We start from the raw sequence: 24,007 nt of genomic DNA, 5'->3' as shown, positions 1-24,007 counted from the left end.
CATCTTCTCTCTCTGTATTTTATTGCTGATTTCGTCAACTAGTTAATGTCGCAATTTGTTCTTTTATATTTAACGTTTCCATCTAAATAAAGTTTTCTACGTAGTTGTCTATTCTGAAATCGATCGAGTGAATGCCTTGCGCGGATAACTTTAATGACATTTATAATGTAAATAAAGTGTTACGTAACACCCGAATATAGAATATGTTATATGAGGACATAAGTCAATGTCTAATCTCAAGGTGTGGTGATATTTCTAATTCCAACCGCAATGATGAGGAGTCAGGTGCCATAACTGTTCCTTTCGTTGTCCTACCTACAAATCGTTTGAAAGCATAAAATTAGGCAGATTTGGAAGCAATGAATTGTCGCATTTATGTATTCTAAAAATTACTGACGAAAATTTTTCTAGGAACAAGAACGTTTCTCCTGTAGCGTGCAAACTAACTAGATATTAGTATGCAAATTGTGTGAATAATAGCTGCTACTTCAACCAACGATGGTTTTCTGCGTATAAGAATATCCATATATTTCGACAGTTTCTGTATTGATTTGTTGTTTTGTACACTTTTATGTAGTTTGCAAACTAACCGAATAATACCTATGTAAACCAATCAAAAATTAGTAATCACCGCATTTTATTGGAACGATCTATCGAAATGTACATTTGTGTGGATAGATTCTACATACATTTCCGTTGTAGTATGTAAACTAACTAGATAGTATCCAAACTAGACTAGATCGACGATCTTTTATGAAACAAATATTAATTACAACCTTGAATGTGCAAACCAACTATATAGTACGCATACTAACTGAAAACTTGCAGTCATCGTACCATTCTGGTACCATGACTCTTTATAAAACAACCATAAGTGCGATCTAATTATTTCTGCATTAACTAGTGACCTTAGTGTGTAAAATAACTAGGCAGTATCCAAACTAACTGAAAACTTGTAGCGATTGTGCTATTATCTAGACTCTAGATCGATGGTCTTTTATGAAACAATCGCAGGTATATTTGGATAGTTTCCTTTTTAATTAGAAACTTTAATGTGCAAACCAACTCGTTAGTATGCAAAGTAACTGAAAACTTACAGTCATTGTGCTATTCTGGAACCATGACTCTTTATGAAACAACCATAAGTGCAATCTGATTGTTTCTACATTAATTACTGACTTTAGTGTGTAAAGTAGGTAGACAGTATCCAAACTAACAGAAAACTCGCAGCCATTATACCGTACTAGAACAACAGTCTATTATGAAACCACCATTGGTATATTTGGATAATTTCTGTATTAATCAGTTACTTTAATGTGGAAACTAACTAAATAGTACCTATCCAAACTAACTGAAAATTTGTAGCGATCGTGCCATACTGGAACCACAAGTCTGTATAAAACAATCATAGGTATAATCTGATATATTCTGTATTGATTAGATTTATTAATGTACAAATTAACCAGATAATATCCAAACTAACTGAAACATTGCAGTCGCCGTTTCATACTGTAACTATGATATCTTATGAAACAACCATAAGTACAATCGGGTAGTTTCTGTACTGTCTAGTTACCTTAGGGTGTAAAGTAACTAGATATCATGCAAACTAACCATAAACTTGCAGCCAGCGTACAATTCTAGAACGATGGTGTTTTATGAAACAACCACAGGTATATTTGGACAGTTTCTGTATCGATTAATTACTTTAATGTGCAAACTAACTAGATAGTATCCAAACTAACTACAAACTTGCAGTCATAGTGCCATTCTAGAACGATAGTTTTCTATGAAACAAACATAGGTACAATTGGATAGTTTCAGTATTGATTAGTTATATTAATGTACAAACTAACTAGATAGTACCAAAACTAAATAAAAAATTGCAGCCGTCATTCTATACTGGCACCGTGATTCTCTATGAAACAATCGTAGGTAATTCGGATAGTTTCGGTATTGACTAGTTATTGTAGCGTGTAAAGTAACTAGATAGTATTCGAACTGACTGAAAACATGCAAACATTGTGGTATACTAGAACGATGATGTTTTATAAACAAACAAAGAGACATTTGGATAGTTTCTGTATCGATTAGTTACTTTAATGTGCAAACTAACTAGCTAGCATCCAAACTAACTGAAAACATGTATCGATTGTACAATACTAGGAGGATGACTTTCTACGAAATAAGCATAGGTACATTTGGGATTTCCTAGTTAATATCCGAACTAACTAAAAGCTTGCAGTCATCGTACCTTATTATTGGAACGACGGTTTCCTATGAAACAATCGTAGGTGCATTTAGATAGAATGCGAACTTTTGGACAGTTTCTGAAGTATGCACTAGTAAACTAATCCTAAGCCTAGATTTAAAGGTCAAATGCGTTTAACGGGGCCATTACTCGCTCTACCACGCGGTCTCATATTTCTTGCTGTGAATTGTGATTACGTTTACGATTGTTACGTACGTTGGGAGTGTTGCTATACTCTGCTCGTGGATTCTTCTGATACCAAGCGAGCAAGCCACCAACACCCAATTCCATCATGGTGTTACGTCATGACGAACTCGCGTTTGTTCTACTCTTGATGTCGAAAGCTACTTCTACAACACGCCTGCTGTGATGTGATGTTATTGTGTGTGTAGCGGAGTCGTATTACGAAGCCTGCTTGTTAGTTCGTTAGTTGTTAGTTGTGCGAAGCTGGCGTCGGTCTGCGTTTCGACGCTTATCGATTATATCGTCTTAACACCGAACCGAAACGGCGACGCCGACGGACAACGTCCTCGACGCATCGAATCCATGTGTTAATACGATTGTTATTGAAAGTGAAAACTCGACGGAGGAATGAGTACCTCTTTTTTATACCGAAACGTCAAGCTAGTTTTGTTACCGTTAGCTACAAAAACTAGTACATCTCGTTGAGGCACTTGCGGCGATTTCTCTTTTTGTTGTGGATATTTATCTCCTCTTTCTACCTGTTCAGGACCGGACGACATTATCTATCAACAGGTAAGAAATAGTGGGGCAAAACCATGTGCTTTACCTCTATAGGGTTGATTTGTAACACACAAGAAATGTGTAACATGTTACTCAATTTTTACACCTAATAAATTCTGCGAATTTTTGTAATAGGGACATCATTTAAAATTAAATTTTTGTTAAATTCTTTAATATAACAGAAGGATAATGGGAAAAATCTAATCTAAAACGAAAAATCCATTAATAATCTCCGACACAGTCAGTACGATTAATTCAATTTTCTGATAGACATTACATCATGTTTGTGAGAGCTTTCTCGAATAAATAATCACATCGAAAGGAAAAGTTTTGCATAATTCTAGGCAAAAATACCTACAGTTTATAACGAAAATAAGACAAAAATCCAATCCTTGCAAGAACCAACAAAAAAAATAGATAAGAACTGTAGACGGATGTGTTATACCTATTTACATATTATAATCTTTAGTAAGTGATAAAATAGTTAGTACAGGGTCGAGATAAGGAGAGTCAAAGCTAATTTGGGATGGAGATAGTTTGTAATTATAAAAAGTAGAGTACATAGCGCTAATTGAACTGTTGTACGTATAAAAACCAGTGTAACAACTTGAACTCGTACAAAAATAATAATTGTATGTTTAATTTGAAGTATCAAATAAAAAATATTCCTATTATATATTATAAACACAAATATTGTGCGTTTAATTTATATAAACTCTCTGTTGTATTGAACATACTAAAAAAAAAAACAATAATTATTGAATTTTTACCTTCAACCCATGCTGTTATATAATTTATCATTAGCGTGACTAGATACATAGGTATACGTATATGCAAATATTTAAACTTGTGGTGGCATTCCCAATAAGTACTTAATAATTACATATTTCAATAAACTTTTGGAGTACCTATACGACGAACCTACCACATTTTTGATGTGTTGTTTTAGTAGGACAATAATTTGTTTATAATAACTGCACCCAAATGTAATAGATGCATACATATGTACATTAATAGATACACCAAGTAGGTGTTTGTTTTATTGTCTTTTCATTTAATTCGCATTATAGATACACCACATTAACGACCTTCTGAGTAATTAGAGTTAGATATATGTATAATATACATATAAAGAATATAATTTCTGGTTGAAGGTCCTTAGTCGTAATAGGTTAATGTTACAGTTTGATATACCCAAGGTGCGTAGGAACAAACATTTTATGGTCCTTTATATTTATAACAATAGAGCTATAAATTTTATAATTAGGTACAGTAATGTCAAAAAATTTAAAGAAATCCACAATTATATTTTTATGTGTAAATACTGAAGAACAAACTAAATCTTCGCTTATGGATACGAATATTTTTCATCGACTTTAAAAATCGATATTTGTTTGTTGTGTTGCGCCAGTGCTACGAAATCCCTAATACATTTGGTACTTCCCCGAAGACTTAAAAGAATACGACTAAATATAAAAAAAGAGAAAAATCAAATAAGTAAAAGAAGCATACAAACATTTTTGATTTTTTTGGTAGAAAATATTCTATTACAGTTTCATTTAAACGTGCGATAAATAAGTGAAAAAGAAAGGGATGTTGTTGAGGAATAAAACGTTTCTTTATAGGGAAATCACCCTATAGCTAAGTATCGGGATAGATGCATCAAAACTTTTTAACGGCACTGTAATCATTTCCATTTAATTTACTCGAAGCGAACTAACAACAAGTGTTGATTGGAAAAGCTATCAATAATTTCTTTACCAGAAAAAAATTGAAATGGAAAGCGAAACACTACAAAGAAATAAAACGAGTAATAAATCCATATAATCAATCTTGATTAATTTTTTATTAGAATTTTTGGTAAAAGTGACTCATGTGAATATATTTACGGCTATTTTCACATTTCGAAAGACTAGAACCAGCGAAAATTATTAGATGGAAACGGAAGAGGCAGTGTATTAAAAAAACAATTCTAAAAGCATAACAAACACGACGTTATCGTGTATAATGCATTCATATGTGGCAGGTACATGTCTTCTTCCTGTGGTATTATCTAAAACAGGAAATTAATGCTCTTTAAGAATTATAGGGGTCTCAGAATTCTCCCTTGCGAAACACCTATGCGAATCCTTTTTAACTTACATTTACATATTTTCTGTGTCCTTCAACAGTGTTGTATTCCATATATAGTTTGAATTTTCTAAGCAATTTTGAAAGATTAAGTATTTGAATTATTTATTTGAACAGTTCGCTTCGCATTTACTTCTATTCAATTTAAATTATCAAATAGAAAAAATTGAAATTATGTTTTATCGTCAACACCTACCACATGCTTTGCTGATCTTTGTACAATTCACAAGTCAATCAAATGTTGTCATGGTTATTGATACTTAGTATGTTCTTGTACTGTTCATGTTTGTATTGTTTTCCCAATGAACTTTTGATTTTGTTAACCTCCTTCATAATCTCCATCTGGCTATTCAGAATTCAAAAGTTATAGAGGTCCAAGAATTTTCCCTTGCGTAACACCCATACGAATCCTTTTTTAACTTAGTGTTACATATTTCTGTGTGTCCTTCAACAGTCTGGTATTCCATATATATTTCGAGTTCTCTAAACAATATTGAATAATTAACTATCTCAAATGTTCATGTTAATATTTCCGCAAACATTCTACAGTCACATAAGTATTTCCGAAATTGCTTATTAAGCTGTAGTTTTTAGATACGAATAAGATAAGATTTCTAGCGTGGTTTATCTAACAATAGACCTAAGGTTGCAGACTTTGCGATTTCTAAAACATTCAAGATTTTTGTTGCAGCGTTCTAGCAACATATCACCGCGTATGAGACAAGAAATAGTTATATAATACGCAGTTGCAAAACAAGAAACTTATTAATTTTCAAATTTTGTTTAGAATAATAGGCAAGTTAATTTAATTTATCAAAAGCTTTAATAAGTATGACAGCACTTTGTGAGCTTTCATTGACAAGTTTATTAAGTGATTTATTGAGTGTTTATAAGATTCACGAATTTTTATTAACAGCAGTTAGAGATCTCGCAAAGCATTCCGAATGGACTTTAAAAGCATCCTTAAATTGCAGCAATTAACCTAATAAGTACCAATACATACCAATCGACTTATATTAATTCTCCAAAGACCATTTAGACTACGTGTGACAATTTGAGAAAAAGATTTTACAACTTCATATACAATTAAAATCTAAATAATCAGTCCAGTACTAGGTATCATTTGAACCACAGTTACATTACTTAATATTTTACATTGCATAATTTCAAAAAACGTTTGCGTGCGTCTCATTATCAGGGAACATACAGTATGTTGTCAAGAAGTGTTTCACAAATCGCTAAAAGCCAAATATAATTTACTGACTTCAATTTATTCTTGTCGTATTCGCCAAATCTCGACTACCATCGACCCAATTGCCGCATGGGTTAATTAGCAACTAAAACGTTTAATTTATTAAATAGTATTATGTAAATAATCATAAATATACATGTTCAAAATAACCACTGATGTTTTTCGTTGTAATATTTGTGTATTTGTACTAGGTAGTACATGTCATATAAATACGTAGGCATTTAATAATTTGGGCTATGTTGAACTAATAAATGTGTTGTGTAATTTTTTTATTATTGGCTGCAGCGACATGTATAAAATTATGAAAGAGTTGATCTGCCAATAGCAATTAGCAATACATCATGTTGTTTCTATGCTGACTGAATTTGTTGGCTTATCACTGAAGCTACATTTTTTCATGGTATTCATTGTTTATAAATAATTCTTTGTATATACCAGGCGTCCAGCAGTATTCTCGTGTGTATTTGCACACATATTTTATAGTCACAGCTTATATATGTGAATAATTGAGAGAGGGGATGTGGTGTAGTAGAAGGGGCGAAGATGGGCGTGGCTTCTCAAGAGATGAAGGTATAAAAAGAAAAACTTTAAGTATTTTAAACACCGAGCGGTATGAACTGTAGGTTTTTAGACGATCGCGTAGCATTCAGGTAGACGCCGGTTCGATTCCAGGTCTATCTGCCCCGGTCTAAATTGTTCTGTGGTTTCCTTGGATCATTAAGGTAAATAATAGAGCAGCAATGGTAATGTTCCATATATGATCATTGATATCTCTTGTGCCTTCATTTAGTCTTCACCTTTTCTACTCCCAAGATAGCCCTCGCCATCCTCCAGGTTTTCGTCCCAATGTTGACAAAGGGTCTTCCCGCCCAGTATCATTAAATGGTAGAAATGAAGTACCCAAAAGCGTTTCTCCTGTATTAAAATAATGTGAATGGGACTTGCTGTTATGACCTTACGCACCAGTGTCATAAGATTGAAACAATAGGGTCATTTGTTTAAGATGCAATAACTTGTTTTGTAGGTACTAACTATGAATAAAAGTTTGTACATAAATGAAAACCGGTATATTTCGGTAAAAATTTAGCAATGCAAATTAAACGTATTAGCTGGATGATATCATCTTTTTGACTGCATCATCCCACACAAACATATACCTACAATATCCGAGAAACCTCTCCTACAATGAGTAATAACTTTAATGTTTCTTACGACTTTCTTACGTAACCCATAGCTCTATTTATATCTAAAATTTGTCATCTCTGTATGCGTTCAGAAATTTGTGGTGATAGTAGTAACCTCACACATATTTTTTTATCGGTTAGTTAGTACAATTTACTAATCTATCATAACCAAACAGTAGAGATAAGAAAAGGAATCACCTGTACAAACATTTCTTCAATTAACAATAGACGGGCATTATTTCTTTTGCACCTACCCGGTTATCTGCAATCTGCATGCTTCTTATCTAGGGTTGCCATCTCTAAAATTTGGAAACCAGAACAAGACGCGTGAAAACCCCGGATTTCAGAGTCCAGAACCCGGACATGTCAGAGGTTTTTTTAAACATAGTCAGTGCAATAAAAAGCGTTGAAAATGTCATAAATCAACTTTTTATTCATTTTCAGACCTTAAAATTAAATTTAGTCATTTTTTATCATCATTTTACATGTACCTAACAAAACAGAATCTTATTACACTTTGTTATAAATTGTTTTAATAATCAGTTACATTTTTTATCCTTAAAATAAAACTCGAATTATTAATGTACTTTGTTATGAAAACAAAACCTTATAAAAATATGAAACCTAAAAAAAATAAGTTATACGGGGTGGGGGGGTACGGTGAATATAGCGACTCGGTTCGTCGGTTGATCGTGGTGTGCGAGCACAATGGGTATGTCGCGGGCGGCTCAAGACTTTAAATTTTTAAACCCGGACTACAAATGAAGGCCAACCCGGACGCTCCCCGGATGACCTCCAAACTAGGACAAATCCGGGGAAACCCGGACGGATGGCAACCCTATTCTTATCCAATAGCCCACAGTTTGAGAAGCAGAAGAATATTCGAGAAATATTTTTTGTTTAATTCAATTTTCTTTACAGGATGACCGAAGGAAAAGAAAATGTGCCTCAGGAAGCCACAGTAGCCAACCCTATTTCCACCGATCCCCTTTGTCGATTAGAAACGTCCTCGACCTTTCCAGAAAAACCTAAAGAAAAATTCATTCCACATATACGATGGCCAGACCTCATCGCCCAAGTGTATATACACGTTGGACTACTTTATGGTGTATACCTCATGCTTACGTCAGCTAAACTAGCCACTTCGTTGTTTGGTACGTTAGTTTTCTTTAAGGGGCATATTATGCAACAAAAGAATTTTGTTTTCGATTTTTAATGGTAATAAAAGTGACTATAGTAAAACTGTTCTTTAAAAAAAGATCAAACTACATACAGATATAGACATATCCTATTTTTAAAAATGGCTTCGAATGAACAAACTTCAAACAAGAAAAAAAATCACTCTTAATAGAAATTGCTGGGCTGTTTGAGATTATTGCCGAAATAAAATGAAAGATTTCCTGGTCCAGTATTTTAACAGAATATTTTTCGTTTCTATAGCTTGTTTTTCCACAAGGGGACGACCAAGTTGGCCAAACTTTTTCATCATCAATCGTAAAAATTTAAGACTGTAGTTTGACTAATTCGATGCGTACTGAATTCAACTGTTGTTGTAAACATTTTTTTATATTCTTGTTAAGCATATTAGAACCTATTGAATTTCAATCATCAAAATCAGACGTTTGGGTAATTAGCCAAATCAATATTGCTGAACTTTGACGCCTCCTGACCGAAACCAGTCATGCAATCGAAAAATGTTCCATTAAAACTGTTCATTTTTGCAATTTGTGATTTGTTTGCTTTCACTTCATTACTTGATGATACACAGCGTCACAATTTTGTTTCGCATCCCAGAAGCATCTTCAGAAATTAAGTTGGCTTATATCGATTTATAGGAAAATAGTTTTTTGTTTTTACTGGTAGCTTTTATAAATTAAAACAAAAAAAACTAGATTATGAATTTATCCAATTTTATTGTTGTGTCTTTTTGAACAAAGATTATAATTTAAATTAATTTCCTTTACAACCGCCAATAATAAGTAACAAAGAGCATAAAGTTATTGGTTAGTAATTTATAGAACCTACTAGAACTAGATCGCAATTTGAGACTTATTAGTTTCCATCAGCACGTCATACACAATATCGATTAATTAATCACAGCTGTTCTGCAAAAGCCAGTTGATATAATATCACAGTTTGGGCAGTAAGTGTCAATATTTTAATAACAACGATAATAAATCATAATTCTGCATTATTTTTCGCAATCGTAGGTAGCATTGAGAGGTTATAATTCGAAATAGGTTAAAAAGGAAAAGTAAAAGTAGCGATGAATTCATTTGTCCTTCATATTTCCACATGCATAAGCAACGCAAGATTTCGTGCGTGAAATAAAAGATGATGACAATATTAAAAAGCTTATTGGACATGAAAAAATTATTTTACAAACGTGAAAAAGTAATGTGTTGCTAGTATAGTCATAAATATTGCAATTACTACAGTCATTATCGGCCTTTTTTAGCTAAGTCATCTTTTTAACGGAAAATTCATGTTTTAATATATATGTACGTAACTTTGATGATAAATTTTATGCTAAAAATAATTACCCACAATTTAATTTATCAATAATGACAAAATTGATTATATTATCAAACCAACGCTTATTTAAAAAGAATTAAAGTTTGTTTAAATTAGTATTATTTATTCAGTTGTAATAACTGTTTTTTACACATATTGATTATTTAGCCGGTGACGGGTTTACGGGATGGAGGGGTTTGGGGTACAGATCCGGTCTCATCTGGATCAGGAAAACCAAAATTCAACTTTCTATCCAGGGATCTTTTATGAGAATTAATCAATTCCTATAGTAATACGTATTATTTAAAACTATTACGTTTATCAAAGATCTTTAGAAGATTATCTCAATTTTCTAGAAGAAAGGACTGAAATTGTTTTGAGCCCAGTCCGTTTATCTCAATTTTCTAGAAAAAAGGACTAAAATTGTTTTGAGCCCGGTCCATTTATCTCAATTTTCTAGAAGAAAGGACTGAAATTGTTTTGAGCCCAGTCCGTTTATCTCAATTTTCTAGAAAAAAGGACTAAAATTGTTGAGAGGCCGGTCCTTTTATTTCAATTTTCTAGAGAAAAGGACTGAAATTGTTGAGAGCCCGGTCCATTTATCTCAATTTTCTAGAAGAAAGGGCTGAAATTGTTTTGAGCCCAGTCCGTTTATCTCAATTTTCTAGAAAAAAGGACTAAAATTGTTGAGAGGCCGGTCCTTTTATTTCAATTTTCTAGAGAAAAGGACTGAAATTGTTGAGAGGCCGGTCCTTTTATTTCAATTTTCTAGAGAAAAGGACTGAAATTGTTGAGAGCCCGGTCCATTTATCTCAATTTTCTAGAAGAAAGCACTGAAATTGTTGAGCCCGGTCCTTTGTCTCAATTTTCTAGAAAAAAGGACTAAAATTGTTTTGAGCCCAGTTCTTTTATCTCAATTTTCTAGAAGAAAGGACTGAAATTGTTGAGAGCCCGGTCCTTGTATCTCAATTTTCTAGAAAAAAGGACAAAAATTGTTGTGGGTCCAGTCCTTTTATCTCAGTTTTCTAGAAAAAAGGACTAAAATTGTGAGCCCGGTCCTTTTTGAAATTTTAGATCTGCCCCTGATTAATAACATTTCAGATTTAAAGAAAAACCGGGCTGAATTTATGTACATACTTACATGATAATTATTTAGGTCAACCTGTCATCCATGAATAGAAGTTATGAGTAACCACCAAACTACCTACCCTTATTTGCTTGCCGACAAGCTAAATGAAAAGCAAATATGCCATAAACACGATGTAAATGTAGGCCATTTTAGGGCAGTACCTTTTTTATAGTCTACTGGCTTTAAAAATTAATTTTTGGGTTCTCATCCCTATCCAGATTATTACAAATTAAAACAACAAAAAAAATTTAATAACAGGAAATTTTGATTTAATTATTTTATTATAAATTTTTATACATATTTCTGATGTAGTATTATAACTTTTTTGTTTTAGCAATAGCAACGATCTATACATCAGGGTTTGGAATCACAGCGGGGGTTCATAGACTTTGGTCACACCGTGCCTATAAGGCCAAATGGCCTCTTAGACTGATTCTAGTATTTCTTTTTACAATTACAGGTCAAGTGAGTAAAATACTTATTAACAGATGCACGCTTAAAAGTAAACATATGTGGATGATGGTAATTCGAGTGTACACTTTTTTTTTTACAAATTTAGAAGCACAGCTTTGGTAAATTTTAAAACTAACAGTCAATCAAATCACAAAAGTCGTTTTTAGTTCGAAACATTATAAATATATTTCTAGCAATATTTAAAAATACGAGAATTGCTTAAATAACTAAATATGTGAACACACGCCATTCTTTTTCAGTGCTTAATTTATTTATTTTCGAAATGTATTATGAATATCGACTAAGATAAGAATCAGCATGCCTGAAAGTTCTAAAAAAGTCAATTACTTCAACTTTACAATATTGTGGCATAGAAAATGCCAGAGTCAATTGTGTAACGTATGACAAAATGTTAATACTTAACTTTACTAAGTACATCTAAAAAGAAACGTTCATGACGAGATAATGATTATTTCAATAAATTGTTGTGAAAAGTAAAGGGTTTCCTGGTACAGGATCTGTTTTTATCTGAAAATACTGCAGTTACGTCACACAAGATATTACAATCGGGACAAGTGATAAAATTTCACCAATAAAGTGCCAATTGGATTTTTAACGATCTTATTTATTACTCCCTAAATATACTCCGTCGATGTCCATGAAAATGCGTGCACATCTAAAAGCAATTTTGTTTATTCTAAATACATGCAGCAGGAAGATAATTTAACAAAATTTTTCCTTATTTTAAATCCTGTAACTCATAAAATCACTCTGTTTTTCTTAGAAAACGTATTTGTCATCGTCTTATTTCTGGATCCAAAATCAAAAAGAATAAAACGTACGGGTTTATAAGTTTCGTGTTTTTTTAAGAAGTTTCTTGTTTTCAAGGAATTAATATCTGAAAATCCATGAAGATCTATAAAAATGATTTTATGAATCTCTGTGATCGATGATTTAAAATTATGTTTTTTTTATAATTTGTACATTTATTTCGGTAATTTGTTTAGATCTGTCTATTACTTTCGGAATCTCCAAAGATTACACTTGAATCTCACGGCAAACATTTAAAAATTTAAAGATCTAAATTGATTTTTATGCATCTATACATAAATAATGAGTTAGAGTTACGTTTTCGTAAAAAGCACATCTGATTGGATATCTCTATTTTGTCCAAAATCTGCAAAAATTTTATTTGAAACGAACGGCAGATATTTCGAGATCCATGAATCTCCATAACGATAATTAATTACTATATTCTTAATCATCCCAAATAATTAATAATATTTAGTACCTATCTATACTCTTTTGTATCCATTTTACGTTAGCAAGTTTACCATAAAAACAAAACATTTTAGAAACACGTCTATGCTTGGGCATTAGACCACAGGGTTCATCACAAATATAGTGAAACCGATGCCGATCCCCATGATGCCCGAAGGGGATTCCTTTTTTCCCACGTAGGGTGGTTAGTATTGACACCTCACCCTGACGTAGTAGCCAAAAGAGCAGCTGTGGATATGAGCGATCTCGAAGCCGACCCAATTGTTATGTGGCAGAAAAGGTTAGTGATTCAGTAAAAATAAACAGTCCGGGAATTAATTAATTACGACAGAGGTCTTAATTAGATCTCTGTTTCATTGAAAAGTCCGAATGACTACGCATGAAATTAACTTCAGACATTTTGGGCTCTGTAGAGATTTACAGAGACTTGTATGGATCACTACAACTGGCGATTTTAACTTAATTTTTCGTGAAAGTACATTTTCTAAAGGGATCTAATTAGAGCTCTCTATTACTTCTAAAATCTCCAAAGACTAGACTGGAAACTAACGACAGGCTTTTTGAGATCTTTGAATATCTCGAGATGTCTCTATAGATCTTTACCACCAGTGATTTTAAGTTTAATTTTTCATAAATTAGATCTCCTTATTTATTCTAAAATCACACTTAAAATTCGCGACAGATATTTTGAGATCCAGAAAGATCTAGACAAATGATTATGAATCTCCACAGCCGATGATTTATCGATTTAAAGTTATTTTTTGTAAATTTCACAATTACTGTAGCAACCTGATTAGATACCTCTATTACTTCTAAAATCTCCAAAGATTAAACTTGAAACTAACTACAGGCTTTTTGAGATGTTTGAATATCTAGAGAGGTCTTTGTAGATCTTTACCACCGGTGATTTTAAGTTTAATTTTTCATAAATTAGATCTCCTTATTTATTCTAAAATCACACTTAAAATTCGCGACAGATATTTTGAGATCCAGAAAGATCTAGACAAATGATTATGAATCTCCACAGCCGATGATTTATCGATTTAAAGTTATTTTTTGTAAATTTCACAATTACTGTAGCAACCTGATTAGATACCTCTATTACTTCTAAAATCTCCAAAGATTAAACTTGAAACTAACTACAGGCTTTTTGAGATGTTTGAATATCTAGAGAGGTCTTTGTAGATCTTTACCACCGGTGATTTTAAGTTTAATTTTTCATAAATTAGATCTCCTTATTTATTCTAAAATCACACTTAAAATTCGCGACAGATATTTTGAGATCCAGAAAGATCTAGACAAATGATTATGAATCTCCACAGCCGATGATTTATCGATTTAAAGTTATTTTTTGTAAATTTCACAATTACTGTAGCAACCTGATTAGATACCTCTATTACTTCTAAAATCTCCAAAGATTAAACTTGAAACTAACTACAGGCTTTTTGAGATGTTTGAATATCTAGAGAGGTCTTTGTAGATCTTTACCACCGGTGATTTTAAGTTTAATTTTTCATAAATTAGATCTCCTTATTTATTGTAAAAGCTGCTAAGATTACACTTAAAATTCACGGCAGATATTTTGAGTTCCAGGAAGATCTAGAGAAATGATTGTGGATCTTCACAGCCAAAGATTTATTGATTTAAATTTATGTATTTGTAAATTACTGTAGCAATCTGATTAGATCTCTCTATTCTAAAATCTCAAAAGATTAGACTTGAAACTTACAAAAGGCTTTTTGAGATCTTTGAATATCTAGAGAGGTCTCTGTAGATCTTTACTACCAGCGATTTTAAGTTTAATTTCTTTAAGTTTCTTCTAAAATCTGCTAAGATTATACTTAAAACTTTTGGTAGATATTTTGAGATCCAGGAAGATCTAGAGAAATGATTATGAATCTCCACAGTCGAAGATTTATTGTTTGTAAATTACACAATTACTGTAGCAATCTGATTAGATCTCTCTATTCTAAAATCTTGAGATTTTTAATTTCTGGACAGGTCTCTGTAGATCTTTACTATCGGCGATTTTAAGTTTCATAAACTAAATCTTGTTTCTTCTAAAATCTACCAATTGTAAGACATGATATCTATAAAGATCTACAGCGGTATCCATATATCTTTACAACCGGTGATTTTAAATTTAATTTTTTGTAGAGCAATTATATGTATGCATGTTACTTAAATTGACTTCTCTCTTGTAAAGTTCTATGCTTTTTATTTAATAAGAAACAGACGCACTGTATTTTTAAACAGTTCTATTAATATATGTAGATTGTTTTAAAAAAACTAAGACACGCGCTTCTAAAAGCGTTGCGGTTTTATTTGCTGCATTTACACTCGACAACACATGTTAGAATATTTATTTTTGATACATCATAATCGTTTTTGTATCAAGTTACATGCATACGTTCTTAAGTGAAGATTACCGGTCATTAGCTACGCAAATTAAGTAATTAATTATGTAATTAAATCCTATTATAAAACATCTTATATAAGTTTAATTAAATACTTACTTTTTTCCCTATAGATTGTATCCAATTTTGTTCTTCTTGTTAACGATATGTCTACCAGTAAGTATTCCTGTTTATTTCTGGAACGAAACACTTTGGAATTCCTATTGGATCAACTTTAATACGAGATTTGGTACAACACTTAACATTGCATTTTGTGTCAATAGTATCGCACACATGTGGGGACAAAAACCTTTTGACAGGTAAATATCTGTAATAATTTATAATACTCATTAATTTCTCATTAAAGGAGTGACAATTTCCAATCTTTTCTGGCCAAATTCGCATTCATTTAATATTAGTTCATTGAACATCAAGTGGTCTTAACCGACGCTATGTTTTTGGAACGAGTCAACGCCGAGCAGTCTACTACTCATTCTAAAAGCATATACCTATCTCATACGCGTAAAATTAAACTTAATTATATTAGAAAATTACATAAAATCGTATCAGTTAGACAGTTTGTACTAGTAAAGAGTTCTTTACTCCTATATCTGGATAACACATGGTTGAAATTGTAGAGACAAACTGTCTTTTTTTCGATATTTTTTACTTTTACTATTTTGTTCATCAAAAGGTCAATTTATGCGCTAGAGCAAGAGTCAATTTATGCATTACAGGAAGGGGAAGTTCTCTAGTTTTTATTCACACAACTATCGACACTATTTTCTTTAAAAATCATGACAATTATTAAAATAGCAAGATCAAGACTTAACACGCAAGACTAGAAGTATTTGAACAAGAGCAAAACCAATACCAAAACTGGGACAATCTTGATCTTGGTTTTGCTTTGACCATCACTAGTTTGTGATTTGCTTTCTAGTTGGTAGTTCCTAAAGTAAATCTGGTTTTCTTTTAAAGACAAATAATATCTACACAATTACAGGTACATAAGTCCCGTAGAAAATGCAAGTGTATCTATAGCAGCATTGGGCGAAGGCTGGCACAACTACCATCACGTGTTCCCATGGGATTACAGAACAAGCGAACTGGGCTCGAAATTTAACCCTTCGACTGTTTTCATCGATTTTTTTGCGAAAATAGGCTGGGCTTATGATCTCAAATACGCCTCGAATAAAATGATAGAGAACAGGGCTCGAAAAACGGGTGATGGGAGCGAGATTTTAAGTAGCAGCGTCAATTGTACAGACAAGGATGATGCAGACGACCTACAACCTCCTAAAGCTGAGAAATTCGAATGAGTACCCTTCCAATTTTTAATCAAATACGCCGATAATCTTTTACAATGTTCCTTTCAGTATAAGCCATAAAGATTATGTGTCCTATTTGATAGAGGGGCGTCCCCTATATGAGGGACAGGGGACGGTTAGAGAAACATTTTCGTGATGATCTTAAGTGCATGAACAGAGATGACCAAATATTAAGGGAGGATGAAGTTGTCACAGATATTGGAAAAGAAACGCATATATGTATGTAGTCCTAGGATTATTAGGATTGCGTTTTTCTTCCTGCGCCCTGAACTCCCTATAAAAGTGTTGCAAACCCTCGTATAGGAGGCGCCTCTCTATCAGACAGGGCGCATGCGGTAATTGTGCCGAACGGGTTTTTTTAAAGTGCTTTTTTTGTTTTCATTTTTAGTTTTAAACTAGTTATTTCTCGATGTTGTTGCAATCACATTTTCAATTCTACTTTGGCTTTTACGCCGTCTCTACTTTTTAATTTCAGTAATATGCTTAATAAAAGTATAAGGAGACAAAAAAATTAATTTGTCATTTCTCGATTTACGTAACAAGATTAGATCTGTAACGCAAAGGAAGGACCAATGTTTATAAAAAAATATTTTTCGACAAAATGATTACTTTATTATAGAGCAATACTTGGGTATGTATTTGAAAGTGTACGATTTCGAAGAATTATCCTAACAAGAGCTACGCAATTTTGTCGTCTATATTATACACTACACTAACCAAAGAGTTGTACCAGTAATCACAAGTGCAATTGTAATGAAAACTTTACGTTGTTCATAATGTTATTTTAAATAATATAATAGCATGTTAGTGATAACATGATTTTTTTAAGAGTGTGTGTCGATTGTCGAAGCAATGTGTCATCTACATGCGATATGCATTCCATTATACGATTTGTATGTAACATTATTTATTTATTTGTTCTGCTGATGATGAAAATGTGTAAATGTGCTTTCGAATAAATGTTTATTTTCTGTTGCCATGTAGTTTCATTCGTTCATTCATTCTAAAAAATGATTAAAAACAACTGAAACTTGTTTCGTTATCACGTGGTGCAAAGCCGAGAGGTAAGGCAGAAGACCCTCTTCAGCCTGCTTCTATTTATTCCTACTGACAGATCTCTAATGAGGACAAGTGAATTATTACAGTCCCATACATTTTTATACAAAACAAACCAAGCGGCACCATAGTACAAAATTGAATGAATTATTTTAATTATTAATAATTAACTTAGGTACTATTACGCGTTCATTGTTTGCGAATTGATCTGGCTATTCGTTCGTAGCTCGTTTGAGCAAAGATAGATTATTGATCCGCTCAGCCATTAACATTACATTGGAGGTAGGGAATGCTGTTTCAGGGGTCCTCAATGTTGAAGAATAAGTAACAGTTGAGCAGGCATTTTAGTTTGCTCACAACATACAGTGACACAGTCGCAAATTGTGTACCATCATAAAACGAATTCCGTTATACGTCGCTGTTTTAGTGAAGAATTATCTGTTTACTTTTTTCATTACTTTTCTAGTAGACATATAGCATTTGCTTTGATTATTATTTATTATCTTAAATTGCATTTCAATAAAAGGTAGGACAAAGTATGAATTAAATTTGTAATATAAAATCCCTAATGAAACAAAAAAGAATGATGAAAACTAATACTTGACTTTTGGTTTTAATTTATTACTTATTAAATCTGATAAATTTATGTCGATTAAAGCATCAATTTCAAACCGTACAAGATACTGCTACTTTTGGTTGAAACAAATCTGGTAATAAATCGAGTGAAACTTACTAATCACAAGCGTCATTTTCCCCTATTTGTTTTTGTATAAAAGCTAGACATGATATTTCCCAATTTGTAATATGATAATGACAAATAAATAGAAATCTAATATTAATTTTAACTTATCAATATTAACTGTGACTACATTGCAAAAATTAAAATATGTATTATCTACAACAAACTGCCTAACAAGCCAAACTTTTGTCAATATTGATTTATTTTTTTATTATATCAATTTTAGAATAACGTAAGCAGGTAATTGTTTAGTGAATTACCTAAGCGAATAAGAAATTTAAAAAAAATTGGCAGTGAAACTGTTTTTGCAATTTGAAATCGAGTTTGTGTTTCTTTATAAAGAATCGGAGGTGAAAGGTTAAGAGAAATCGACACCGAACGAACTCATTATTATACCAAAACGACAATAGTACGTACACGCGTTCAAAAAAAATAGGTTTTTGAACGTTCAATTACAGGCCTTTAAATAGGTTACACATTTTTCAGTAATTTTTATGTCTACGTCAATTTTTATAATTTGATGCTCGTCTCTTTAACTAATTCAATTTCTAGAAGTCATAACAAACGAAAAATAACTTCGTGTACATGGTGCTTATTAGGCCTAAAAGATTTTTTAGTATTTTAGTTTATAAACTACTAGATTTTACCCTCGACTTTCTCACGTTGATGTCCTAAATATGTTTCAGATGTCATCGGCCACCACATAAAACTATTTTTTGTATCCCTCGAGAACAGTATTTTTTTTTTTTGATAAAAAGTACCCTATATCCTTTTCTGCACCCCTGACAATATATGTACGAAATTTGATGATAGGTTTTACCCTCGCGGCTACGCTTGCATTGTTGTCCTAAGTATGTGTCAAAGATCATAAAACTAATTTTTGTATCCCTCGGGAACAGTATTTTTTTCTGGATAAAAGGTACACTAGATTCTTTTCTGTACCCCTGACAATGTGTGTACAAAATTCCATGATAGGTTTTACCCTCGCGGCTTCGCTCGCATTGATGTCCTGGATATGTTTCATATATCATCGACAACCACATAAAACTAATTTTTGTATCCCTAGGGAACAGTATTTTTTTCTGGATAAAAAATACTCTATATCCTTTTCTGTACCCCTGACAATGTGTGTACAAAATTTCATGATAGGTTTTACCCTTGCTGCTTCGCTCGCATTGATGTCCTAAACATATTTCAAATAACATCGAAACCACATAAAACTATTTTTTTGTCCCTCGGGAACAGTGTTTTTTTTCTGGATAAAAGGTACCCTAGGTTCTTTTCAGTACCCCTGACAATGTGTGTACAAAATTTCATGATAGGTTTTACCCTCGCGGCTACGCTCGCATTGATGTCCTGGATATGTTTCAAATATCATCGACAACCACATAAAACTAATTTTTATATGCTTAGGGAACAGTATTTTTTTTCTGGATAAAAAGTACCCTGTATCCTTTTGTGTACCCCTGACAATGTATATACAATGTTTCATGATATATTTTACCCTCGCGGCTTTGGTCACATTGATGTTCTAAGTATGTCTTAAAGATCATCGGATACCACATAAAAAAACAAAACATAGATAATCAAATAAGAAACTTTGTCCCAAAAAGTATGACGTTATGACGTGGAACGTTTTTTGTAATCCACTCTGTATTTATTAATTAATAGTTAAGTAGATATTGATTACAATTTTTCAAGGCATATTTGTACCTAGGTAATGGTTGTGCAGCAACAATTTATCGTTGTGGAGTTGACCGAAGCCTGTACGGCGACATTAATCAAAATGAAAGTTATTGAGTTACATTTTCTCCAAACCGTCCAAAAAAAGCTAAAATGAAAACACAAAAAAGCTCTCTATTAACTTCAAGGTTGCAACATAAAAATTGTGTTGTAACTTTACTCGTTAATGTATTGTTTACGTAGACCCCGAAACTATTGGCTATGTAAAATAGTTTCATTTCCTCCAACTTCGAACAATGGTTTGCTTAACACTTCGATAATAATGTCTTCAGTACACCTTTGACACTCGACCTGCGACGCGGTGAAATTTGTGTCTTCGCTAAAAGAATTTTTTTCTTTCTTGCATACAAATCCGAGTTTTACCGGGAACTTTTTTGGTAACAGTTTTCATTAAAATGGGCAGCGATAGAACGATTAGTGATACCGAAAATCACCAAAAGGATCTAGACTGGATTAAAGTCCTTTTCTACATTCATGTCCATGTACTTATGGTCTGCGGACTTTTTATGGTCTTCTTAGAAGCTTCAATTTTAACTACTCTCTTTAGTAAGTAAGAAAATTTGCTTTTAAATTTTGTACCTACTATAGATATTAATTCTCAAACGAGAAAACATAATTAATTAAGGATAATTAACACAAAATATTTAGTTTTAAACTTTCATTTTTCATTTGTCAGTACCTATAAAATAGCATTTTTAACGCGTCCGCGAGACAATAAATTAATATTACAACGAGTGGGCGATCGACTGTTTAGAATAAAACAACTTTCAAAATAAGGGTCGACACCCGATAAAAATTGGACTCACGTATGTCGACATTATTTGTGTGTGTGATATCGCATCAAGTCTCTTATTAGAATAATTGCAGTCTGCTTACACAACAGTTTCATCCGCCTGCCTGAATACGAATTACACTTTGAATACTTTTTTTTAAATCAGACGGTAATTTACGCCTTCAATTAAAAGCAAATAAATCAGTGACGCTCGCAACAATTCAATTAAATAGCTATAAAAGAAAATGCAACAATTACGCAGCTATAGTACTCTTCGTGATAAAGCATTTAAATGTCATAAACGTAGCATAAACAAGTCGTATTATGACTTTTTACATAGGTAATGAATAATGTAGTAAAATATGCAACATTGTGATGATAAAGCGTTTTGTTATTGTTAAACCGAATCAGTTTCGGAAGGCGAATTCGGTAATAAATGTTAGTTTGAAAGAGAGGTATAAAATTTTACTACTTTCTTGTACATAGCATAAGTAGATAATAGTACGTTGTTCATGTATATATTTTAAGGATAAAGTAGCAAACAACCACACGTTCAGCTTATAGTTACTGGGCGGGAGAGTCAATTTGGGATGGCGAATTTGGTAATAAATATCAACAACCAAACGTAATGATAAGGCGTTTTGTTATTGGGCGGGCGAGTCAATTTGGGACGGCGAATTCTGTAATAAATATTAGTATAAAAGAGAGCTATACTATTTTACTACTTTCTTTCACACGGTATAAGTATATAATAGTGTACTATTCATGTGTATAATTAAAGGATAATGTTGCAAACAACCGAATGTAATGATAAAGCGTTTTGTTATTGGGCGGGCGAGTCAATTTGGGACGGCGAATTCGGTAATAAATATCAATTTAAGAGAGAGCTATAATATTTTACTACTATGTTCCATATGATATAAGTAGACAATAGTAGGCTGTTCACGTGTATAGTTAAAGGATAATATTGCAAACAACCAAACGTAATGATGAGACGTTTTGGTATTGGGCGGGAGAGTCAATTTGGGACGGCGAATTCGGTAATAAATATCAGTTCAAAAGAGAGCTATAATATTTTACTACTTTCTTCCACATGGTATAAGTAGACAATAGTAGGCTGTTCACGTGTATAGTTAAAGGATAATATTGCAAACAACCAACCGTAATTATGAGACGTTTTGTTATTGGCCGGCCGAGTCAAATTGGGACGGCGAATTCGGTAATAAATATTAGTATAAAAGAGAGCTATAGTACGTTACTACTTTCTTTCACACGGTATAAGTATATAATAGTGTACTATTCATGTATATAATTAAAGGATAATGTTGCAAACAACCGAATGTAAAGATAAAGCGTTTTGTTATTGGGCGGGCGAGTCAATTTGGGACGGCGAATTCGGTAATAAATATTAGTATAAAAGAGAGCTATACTATTTTACTACTTTCTTCCACATGGTATAAGTGGATAATAGTACGCTGCTCATGTGTATAGTTTAAGGATAATGTTGGAAACAACCAGACGTAATGATAAAGCGTTTTGTTATTGGGAGGGCGAGTCAATTTGGGACGGCGAATTCGGTAATAAATATTAGTATAAAAGAGAGCTATACTATTTTACTACTTTCTTCTACATGGTATTAGTAGATAATAGTATGCTGTTCATGTGTATAATTAAAGGATAATGTTGCAAACAACCGAATGTAATGATAAAGCGTTTTGTTATTGGCCGGGCGAGTCAATTTGGGACGGCGAATTCGGTAATGAATATTAGTATAAAAGAGAGCTATACTATTTTACTACTTTCTTCTACATGGTATTAGTAGATAATAGTATGCTGTTCATGTGTATAATTAAAGGATAATGTTGCAAACAACCGAATGTAATGATAAAGCGTTTTGTTATCGGGCGGGAGAGTCAATTTGGGACGGCGAATTCGATAATAAGTATTACTTTAAAAGAAAGCTATGCCATTTTACTGCTTTGTTCCACATAGTATAAGTAGATAATATTATGTTGTTCTTGGGTATTGTTAAAGGACTGAACATAAAACATCACTCTTCTAGCATTGAAACAGACCTACAATTTATTACAAAATAAATATTGAATTATTTTGCATTGTAATGATTTGATTTCAGGTATTGTATTGACAGTATTTGGTATATTAGGAGTAACAGCAGGTGCTCACAGATTATGGGCTCATCAAAGTTATGTTGCCGAACCAGGTCTCAAAGTATTTCTCATGCTATGCCAAACATTAGCTGGTCAGGTAAAAATATTGCTTTTTGTTTTTCATAGTTCATTCCATATATTCAAAAAATCTTAGGCAAAATCGAAATGGATGTTTTCAAAAGCTATACAATTTGATTTCATTCTTTGAGTAGTTTCTCCAAATCAAGTGACTAATCAAATTAGGGAAGTCTTGAAGTAATCTGTACTGGATTAGGAATTAATTTTATATTAATGTTTAATAATAATCCAAATAAATGTTACATAAGAAACAAAATAAGTATATAATGTATACGAACTATTTATTTATGAAGATACACAAATGTTACCATCAATTATACATTAAAAAATTTTATTGAAAATTTTGGTAGAGGCGCCAGGACCGCTTAAAGAAATAGCTGTAATTTAACTGTAGTTTTGGTTTCGTTAATTTAGATAAATGAATTTTCATTTTTAAACTATATTTTGTCAATGTAGATGTTTAAAGATGCTGAAAAAGTTTTTTATCATGATAATTATTCTTTTTCTTGAAACTCAAAACTTTCCTCGAACAAACCACAAATATTACGTAGAAATAAAATTAATAATAAGTAAGTCAGTAAACAGTTTCTTATTAAATGTAGTTGAAAATCTTGCACATTTCTATAACAGTAAATTACTGTAGTTATATTACTTTGCATCATTGTTTTGACATAAATTATGATTTAATTATAATTGTTTTGTATTTTTATATTTCCCAAAAAACTATCTGTAAATAAAAAAAAATACAATCTTTTTGAATAAAATCGAAGTATAAAGAATTAAAATACA

The 24,007-nt window shown here is 32.2% G+C and overlaps 2 protein-coding genes across 2 annotated transcripts in view; both read left to right on the top strand.

Annotated features, from left to right (window-relative positions):
* The first annotated feature begins 2,499 nt into the window (after positions 1–2,499).
* On the top strand, positions 2,500–17,637 carry LOC108738799 (acyl-CoA Delta(11) desaturase). The gene is made up of 6 exons (XM_018472385.2): positions 2,500–3,007; positions 8,483–8,715; positions 11,539–11,669; positions 13,013–13,218; positions 15,469–15,654; positions 16,338–17,637. Exons 2-6 carry the CDS (start codon positions 8,484–8,486, stop codon positions 16,651–16,653), a joined length of 1,071 nt encoding a protein of 356 aa, XP_018327887.1. The 5' UTR covers positions 2,500–3,007; position 8,483; the 3' UTR covers positions 16,654–17,637.
* A 2,123-nt stretch (positions 17,638–19,760) lies between these two features.
* Positions 19,761–24,007, top strand: part of LOC108738777 (acyl-CoA Delta(11) desaturase) — a 10,173-nt gene continuing 5,926 nt past the window's right edge. Inside the window, exons 1-2 of the mRNA XM_025974650.1 lie at positions 19,761–20,746; positions 23,107–23,237. Of these exons, the coding sequence (XP_025830435.1) occupies positions 20,596–20,746; positions 23,107–23,237 (282 nt within the window). The 5' untranslated portion in view covers positions 19,761–20,595. The remainder of the gene's footprint in view (positions 20,747–23,106; positions 23,238–24,007) is intronic.

Source organism: Agrilus planipennis, unplaced genomic scaffold (assembly GCF_000699045.2).
Source record: "Agrilus planipennis isolate EAB-ADULT unplaced genomic scaffold, Apla_2.0 scaffold197, whole genome shotgun sequence".
Lineage (NCBI taxonomy): Eukaryota > Metazoa > Arthropoda > Insecta > Coleoptera > Buprestidae > Agrilus > Agrilus planipennis.
Note: the sequence above shows the minus strand (reverse complement) of the source record. Positions and strands in the feature narration are given on the sequence as shown.